The following is an 8828-nucleotide window of genomic DNA, read 5'->3' as shown; positions in this document are numbered from 1 at the left end:
GGCTGCGCCCTGTCCCCGGTGTGCCGGTTTTCCGTCGCTGCCCTCGGGAAGGTGGGGGCTGCCTGTGGGGAAGGACAGGAAGCCCCTCCGCAGAGGATTGGGGGTCTGGGGGTTTCATCCCTGCCTCTTCCGTCGTGAGCCCTCAGCTTCCAGCGTTTTGGAAGAAGGAAGGCTTAAGAATGCGATGTACAATGTGGCCATTCATAAACCTGGGTTGGCCAAAGACTGAGGTTCTTTGTACGGCGGGTGTTATGTGGAAAACTGCCGAGGCAGGGCTTAAAAAAATCTAACTAAAGCCTTCATTCTTGTTCGTAAAGATGGGGGAAGATTGGTTTACAGCGAAGACCAAAATGCAGCTATTTAGAAGATATGTTGCAGGCCTTTGCTGAGAACATTTGATACTTTTGATGATGCAAGACAAGGCGGGGGGGGGGGGGAGGATGGTTTCTTTCAAACAATGCTGAGCTGAAGTAGCTCAGAATCAAGATCCAGAAAACATTTGATATGAAAGTAACACTGTAAAACAGTCTTTGAAGTCTTGCTGTGAATAGTACAGGCCACAACTTTATTATTAAAATGACAAATCTATTAAAGAAGAATCTCACGGTTGCCTGAAAAACGGGGAAGTTGGTATTGTACTGAAAAGAGTTCAGTAGATGATGTGCCTGTCCAGGCCTCTTCCATTATGTACAAATTCAAACTTGTTTACATAAGAGAGTATTTGGTAAGATACATTCTTTCAATTTTGATGAGGAAAAGGCAAAATCAGATGTTATGAAGGTAGTGAAATAGATCATGTCTGGGTGGAGGTAACAAAGTGTATTCAAAAGTTACTCTGTATCATTTAATTTGTCAGACGCAAAACCAAGATAGATTCGTCCAACCCAGGGAAATCTTATGTTAAAAAAAAGTTGACTGACAACTGTTTGCTGAGTTCAGTTGAGGTTAGCAACCCTCTGTATGTTACGTGGCAAGCAGAGGAAGTCTTCCGCTTCTCCCTTTTTCTTCAGAAGACCTCAGCTGAAATGCTCTTTATAACCCAATAAGCTTCACCAGGAGAAAAAAAAAATGCTGCTGATTCACATGCTCCACAGACAAATGTTCTGGCACTCCTGACTCTACGTCTGTTCAGTTGAGAGAAAAGTCAAAGCCACCTATTATACTCCAATGGAATTGGCAGCCCCTAGGAGAGTAGGAAGAGCCTTGGCTTCCAAACTTTCTCTGGGCATCCAGCACTATTCAAAATACACCTCTGTCTGTGGAAATCCCTTCATGAAGCCCACCTCTGAGCACAGCAAACTCCAAGTTAAAGAGCAGCACACAGCATAGCCACAAATACTGCCATTACACTAGCTTGGTAGGAAGACTTGTGGAACGCTTTCTTTAGTGTCGCTCAAATTCCTAACATGACTGAGGTGTTGCATCATTTTGCAGGTAATTCCTAAAGAGAACTTGCTCCAATTCTTGTTTCTGAGAGCATATTCAGCAGAGGCATTTCTGGCTTTGTTTTTGTCCATTCCTCTGATGCCAGCCAATGACTCTGCTCCAGCACTGGTGGACAAGCTGTTGGTCATGCTGTTACTGCAGCAGGTGGCAAGTGACGATATACTCATTATAGTACGGTTATCACTGAGTTGCTTGTATCCACAGTACTGTAGAAGATTCTGGCTGCTTTCTGCTGCTGTGATTTTCGAAACTGTCCCAGCATTAGGACATCTGGCAAAGATGAGCTAGTCTCTGTAAGTGGCAGGAGAGCATGCATTTGGCAGATTGGGTGGTGCTACATGTAAAGGCATTTAGATGCCTTATTGTATCCATATCACTGTGGCAAACTGCATTCTGGAGGGCAGTTGTGAGGATAAAAGTAAGGATTTTTGTTGTAAGTGGGAGAAAATGTAATGCTGTAGGCTACGGCAAAATACGGATTGGTGGATTGTTAGTTTTTTTAGTAACTGTAAAACATCTTATTGTTCAGGTATCATTTCTGGGCTTACTCTTCTTTCCCAAGCACAATTGTTCAAGTCAAAGCACAAATTTTCAAACCAGAATTTGAGAAAGTAGCTATTGGAAGGCATTCCTGGCAGATCTTTTAGTGAACAGGTCCTGAAACCTCATCTAAATATGCGAACAAACAGACTCTCAGGTGAGGTGCTGCTGTTTTAGCATCTGTGGTAGTTGAATATTTATGTTGGAACTATGTCTGTTCTCCTTGCTTGTGTTTGTATGTAGACAAAGAAAATGGGCAATGTTCAGTCTGCTTGAGTTGCTGTTTGGCTATTGAGGAGAGCAGTTTGGAGGGAAAAAGAAACCTATCGTTTGGTTGAGTTAACAGTGCTGGAGAATAAATGTCATAAAAATGTGGTGTTGTTGGGGTATCCCTGACTTATAAGAGGCACATGGTGAGCAAGTTAGCAAATGACCTAGAAAATATCTGAGATGATTAGGCAATGGGAAAGGCATTAAAGATAAGACTACATTTCAGAGAATGATGCTGGGATGTGTTGCTGTTGTTAGCTTATGGGAGTTGTTAGCTTGGGGAATCGACACTGTCACCTTAGAGCAGAAGAATATGGAATTAGCCGCAGCTTCTTGAGTATCTATGGTTTGTATAGAAACCACTCCTGTTTTTTACACGGTTCTTTCCTGATGCTTTCAACCTCAAAGCTGTCTCAAGTTGGTGCTGTAGCTTGGGGAGTCTCTGCTTGCCATTGAAAGCTTTACTTCCTACCCCAGAGGTCTTGCTTTGTGAAAAGTTAAAATTTGATGTGAAGTGACTGTAGAAGCACAATGTTTCATTGTTGCTCTGAAGTAATGAAGAATAAATGCAGTTTATGCCAGTGTAGTGATATGTCTGTTAACTATGAAACAATTAAGCAATAATCTTTTCTTTCTGCTGTCTTCTGATCTTGGTGTTGCAACTTGGGTTTGCTCTTCATCTGGATGTCTGATCTGAGTTCTTACATCAAAGGTGTTTGGCACTGATAGTCAGATTTGGCTTTGGTAAAAAAAAAACAAAACTATAGTTGCAACTGGGCAAAATGTCAAGAATAAGATAAGAAAAAAAAATATGGGTCAAGTCTATCTCAGCAAATCTTTACATAGAGAAATTGACAGAGTTAGTATTTCCTTTTGGTCCCCAAAAGGAAATTCTTTCTTTCTTTTGTTCCCATAGTTCTTAGATGTCTGTATTCATTTCCCTGGTCAACTACCTGCAAAGCTAAAAGGTTACCTTTATGCCAAAAAAAGTAAGCTGCGGAGTCGTCCTTCCTTGCTCTCTTATCATTACAGTGCACATCTGTGAAAGGCTTGTTACTTTAATACTCCAATTTTTTTATCTTCAGTACAAAGGTATTAGCCTATTATGGCACTTCGGATTTCATGTGAGAAACAAACTAGCATAGTGGGGGAGAAGAAAGGAAGGATATGTCAGCCTTCTCAACTGACATTACTGTTATAATGAAACACAGTGGACTGAAGCATTATTTCTATTTAACATGGTGAGTAGGAGGGAAAAATATTAAAATGCAGTGTTTGTATAAGTAGTGTGGAAGCACTTAATGTGTAACACAGGGTGGAAGAAATACTGTTGTTGGCAAATTAGAGAGGAAATTTCCAATGTTTGTAAGAAAAAAAAAAAAGATAAATAGACCTTTGAGATTAATGCCCTTTTTTTTTTTTTCATTAGCCCCTTTACAAAAATCTAGCGTGTCCTTTCAGTAGGGACTATTATAGTGAATGTAATTAGGCTAAGAAATTTAAAATAGCTTTTTTTAGAGAGTACTTGCTCATCACATTGAGTTTTTCTGTTACTCATTTTCTTATGTTCCATATTATCAATGTTAAAAGAAATGAGTCTCCAAGGTGAGCGAGGCTTTGATATAGTGTAAAAGGAAATGACTGTTCTTTGTTTCTGCTATCATTTTGGATGGCCATTTAATTTCATCAATTGATACTCATCAAATTTTATGTACAGGAATTTGAAGACTGGCTAAATAATTTAAGAGCACAACCAATGTGAGCCACTGATTTCTGCTCCTGACTATTTTTCTGTGCCACATCAATATTTGTAGTAAGTGTATATATCAGGGATAGTAATTAAAAACTTACGTTGTTGAGGATCCAATGTTCAGCTTTTGTTGCTCAGTGGTGGTAGTGAATCATCCAGTAGCAAAGTGGACATGATTAGGAAACATGACTAGGTTTGTTTGGGTTTTTTTTTTCAGCAAGAGAGAATGACTTGCTAAATTATTAACTCTTTAGAGCACCTCTGTAAAAAGCTGTTTTCTCTTGGAAGATAAGGAGGATTTTGCTACTGCTTTGCCCAGGAGTACTACTGAGCTGTCTTGTTTGTGTGCATGAGCACATAAACAAAAGGTGGGGCTGCTGGGGATGGGTGTGTTTCTGAGTGCATTCAGACTGTTTCGGCACTTTAACCTTTAGTCTTAGATGCCTGCTTCTGAAGTACAGATGGATCGTTGTCCCACCACAGAGCTTGCTGCCTGCTCTGTTGCATTTGTGTGCCTTCTACTCTAGCAATCTGTTGGCCTTCTCGTTGCTGTGATTTGTCGTCTCTGCTGATTTGTTACTTGATACTTTTTTGTTTTTTCTTTTTTAAAGTTGTGTCTTTTTCATCATTTTAAGAATCCTTCTTGCCTGCTTCCTAGTGCAATACCCTGATCAGTTTCATTGCTGCTTTGCTAGTTCTAGAAAATGAATAAAAATTATGTAACTTACTGAATACAGACTGGAAGAAGTCTCCTTGGATGAGACATTTGACCTCCAAAGTATTTCAATCTGATAATAGACTCATTGCCTGGAGTCAAAAGCAAAGCATGTGTGTTTTTATCTTTTAATGTAAAAGAGCTTACTGAGACGGTGGCATGGCAGCTGTGCTTTGAGACTGTCTTCTGTGTATCCAGTGCCTGATAAAATACAGTACAATTGAAATTAATGAGAAAGAATGTTGCTATTAATGTATTAGTTTGAATTGCTGTGTATGTTCATTATGCACAGTATATATTTCCTTTAATTGAAGGCTAAGTACTTAAATTCTTTTTGTTGTTTTTAATTCCACAATTTATGCATTTGCTTGCTGAGATCTCCAATTTTATGTAGTGCATAACTGTTTCTACTATAAGAAGAAAGACTTTTTGATTTTTTTGACTCTTTGACTTCTGGTTTTAGTTAGCTGTATTGCATTGACTTCGTGTGCAAACCAGCTTTGTTTTAGGAGATAAATTATTTGAAGATAACATGATCAGCAAGTATAACTTCATTTTGTATGGTTATAACCTGTTTGCAGGTGGTGGTTTCTTATGTCTTGGCATTCAGTCTTCATCTAATTTTAGATGCTGGACTGTCACCACTGAATTACTGAATTGTTGTATTTAAAAACTTGAACATCTGTTCCTACCTTGAGTTTTTGTTTGTATAACTATGAGCCCAGCTGTGTATAGAAGTGGGGACATACAATCACACAAATTCATAATTTCCAATTAAGTTATAGATAAACTTTTGAAGTGTTTTTCTACAGAAGAATGATGTAGCAGCTGTTCTTGAAGCCACAAGTAGACACCATTTTTCTGTTAACGCTACTTTGTGGTGTCTCTCTCTAAAACTATGAACAGCTCTCTGCTAGTACTCCATAGATCAATATCCTCCCTTCTTTCTTTTTTTTAATTAAATGTCGTAAGTGCTTTCCTTTCCAGCTAGCACCGATACAATGATGAAAGAGAAGATAGTGCAAATATCTTGCAATATGTTTGTGAGCAAGAGAAGTCAAAGCAGCATTACATATACCACTAATCCCTCTCGCCCCCCCCTTTTTTTTTTCTTAAGCCTGCTCTTCTGTTTGATTGTTCATGATCTGTATGGTTATCTGAGGTCTTGATCTTTTATGAACAAAGTTCATATGACTACATACCATTAAAGCTTAAGGGAATGCTGAGGCTGATCTTCCTGTGGGTTCCCTTGCCTTAGATTGTGAAATGTGTTTGACAGCAGTGTCATCTTACTTAAGATATTTGTACAGCAGCTTATTATGATGAATAAATAGTTTTAAAAAAGTCTGTAACAGCTTTGTTTTAATTAAGACTATATTACAAAAATCCCATCTTTTTAAGTAAATTATTTAATAAGTCACTTAGAAATAATACTTTCTTTAAACACTCAGAATATATGATAACTGTCTCAATTCTGGAGACCGAAGATATAGGTAAAGGCAGAGTGGTTTGGAGGTGTGTCTGCTGAACTGAAAGTTGGACCAGATGTGCATAGTTTCCAATGAAAAGGCCTTTTAAGAGTTAAAAATGAGCCAATGTTAGGCTGTTTTATGACAGAAACCTTTAGCTGAGAGAGAGAGAGAATCCATTTGATCTTCTTAGATTTAAATTACTTGAACAGAAGTCAAGTCTAGCAGCTCTAGCAGTTCATATCTATTTTTATAGTTGATTTTTCTTAAACAAGTTGTATTTGAAAGTAGTAGACACCTAACCTGGCAATCCCAAGTTTCACAGAAGGAGCACAAGGGATGTGGTTTGCTATGGGTGGCTTTTCTAATTTCCTCTGTGTCCTTTGATCTGTGCTGCGGCTGATGGATTGGGTATTGTTTTTACTTCCATTGGTCTGTCTCCAAGTCTTTCTTTGTGTCTGTGAATAAAGTTTTAGTATGCTTTGCCAGCTCACCCTTTCAGAAGTTAAAGACCTAATCAACTACTTCTTTTACAGGGAATGCAGAGGGCAACCAATGTTACCTACCAAGCTCATCATGTCAGCAGGAATAAGAGAGGCCAAGTGGTAGGAACAAGAAGTGGTTTTCGTGGCTGCACAGTCTGGTTAACAGGTACAGTCACGGATTTCTGAGGATCCTTTCATTTTAGTTACTCTTCTGAAAAGCTACTTGGCTGTAGCTCCTTTTTTTCATGCAAAGCTGAATGTTTGTGGAATCTAGGACCTTGATGCAATTTTATTACTATTTTTAGGTAGACTAGCAAGAAATTGCTCTGGGACAGATAGTAACTTGAGAATGTATTTTGTTCAATGCTCGAGGAGCATTGTTTATTTGGCACTGTCTGCTGCTTAATTCTGGTTGAGTTTTGGAGTGTGTGGGGGGTGGTTTTCATGTTTTAACCAATTCTGGCTCTTCTTACTGTCCATTTTACCTATTAACAAATGAAACCTAACTTTTTTTTTTTAGTCCGTGTTTCTGAATCTTTGTTGTAAAGGTCTCTTTTCTTTGGAAAGTTCTTGTCTCCTTGGGTTGAAATAACATTTCAATATGCCTTTGGACAGCAATTGCATGTTAAGGCAATGCATACTGGGAGTTATTTTTTTAAATCAGCACCATGTTTTTTTCACTGAATTGTTTTGACTGTAAAAAGAGGAGGTAAGTAAATTATGGAAGACAGCTTTGTTTCATAACTGTGAGGGGATTTTTTTGTTCTGTCTTTCAAAGTTTGTGGAAGCTTTAACATATTTCCTTTGGAGTTTTTTTTCAGTTAAAACTGAAAATAAAAAATAAATAAACAAAATGTGTTAGTTAGTTTGTAAACCATTTAGAGCACTGTTGTATTGCGATACAAAAGATCTTCACAGAGTATTAGAGAAACTTACTACACTAAGTAAAATTTGTTTCCACTAGTGTTAATGAATGTGTGTGAAAGGTAAAGCAGTAGTTGATAACAAATTGCTGAGAGACATTCCAAACAGATTTGATACAGTAGCTTGCTGTCAAGTATTCCTTTGGTAAAAGAATGGAGCCCTTTCTCTCCCTATTTCTGTCACGTAGCTCCAGCCTGTCTCTCAATGCTCGAATGATCTGGTAGGCTGCCTTTCTGTTTCTCCTGGTAATTCATTAATATCCTTTTGAAAAAGGTCATGATAAAAATGTTTTCTCAGTTATCTACACGGCAACATTTTCCAGTCGTCATTCTTCTTAAACAAATGTAATCTTAATGCCCAATTTCCTTTTTTTCAGGAGGAAGAAGGGTGGTGGTAGAATACAGAAAAGTAGGAAGGCTGTAAGGTATTAAGAAGAGTGTGTTGGGGAAGCTAGATTATTGAAGACGTTTGAGCACTAATGTTAGGGAGTGAAATGGACTGTAGGTATTGAAGTAAGCAATACTACCCATTCTAGAACTGTGCAAACATGAGTCTTCAAAACTCTGCTGAGCTTTAGAATAAAAGCTTCAGCACTCATGGGCTGGGAGTGTATGGAAAATTATTTCAGAGATCACTTTTCATTTTTAAGCTAAGATTTATTTGAGAGCTAAATTCTAATGAATGTCTTGTGCTGTCGAGTCAGAGGGTCCTAGTAAAAAAAACCCTGAGGAATGTATCAAAAATGTGGAAAAGCATTACTTTCATGTGTAAAATAATATGCAATTTTGAGAGTGTAAGTTATTTTGAAGACTTGTCAGCTCAAAAGCTGTTTTTAAAATTCATTATTATATAACGTTAACTTTTGCATTTCATTACACATCAGAGACCAAATGATGTGTGAAAAGCTAGAGCATTTGAGTGAATAGCAAGCTAGATGTGGGGACAAAAATTGCAAGTCAAAGACTGCATCAATGAGAAGTAAATGATGAAGTTGCTGAAATCTTAATTTGGACTGCCATGCTTATTTTCTAGGGTGGGGTGTGCTTAATTACTGCCAGAAGACGACTATTCTGTTTCCAGCCTTGCTTTCCTTCTCTTGCCTCGCACAAGCTGTAGTGTTTGCGCAGCCCAGCATTGAGCTGATTCAACTTGCTAAATCATCAGTGAACTTAACACAGCCTCCCCACACACAAAAAAGGGGGGGGGGGGGGGGGGAAAAAGGAAAAAAA

General features: G+C 38.3%; 1 protein-coding gene across 1 annotated transcript in view; it reads left to right on the top strand.

The window, feature by feature from the left end:
* Positions 1-6729: 6729 nt before the first annotated feature.
* PAPSS1 (3'-phosphoadenosine 5'-phosphosulfate synthase 1) overlaps positions 6730-8828 on the top strand; it is a 47200-nt gene continuing 45101 nt past the window's right edge. Inside the window, exon 1 of the mRNA XM_009273572.2 lies at positions 6730-6841. Within this exon, the coding sequence (XP_009271847.1) occupies positions 6730-6841 (112 nt within the window). The remainder of the gene's footprint in view (positions 6842-8828) is intronic.

This window comes from Aptenodytes forsteri, unplaced genomic scaffold (genome assembly GCF_000699145.1).
Source record: "Aptenodytes forsteri isolate BGI_AS27 unplaced genomic scaffold, ASM69914v1 Scaffold93, whole genome shotgun sequence".
Taxonomy (NCBI): domain Eukaryota; kingdom Metazoa; phylum Chordata; class Aves; order Sphenisciformes; family Spheniscidae; genus Aptenodytes; species Aptenodytes forsteri.
This window is presented reverse-complemented; position numbering and strand designations above follow the sequence as displayed.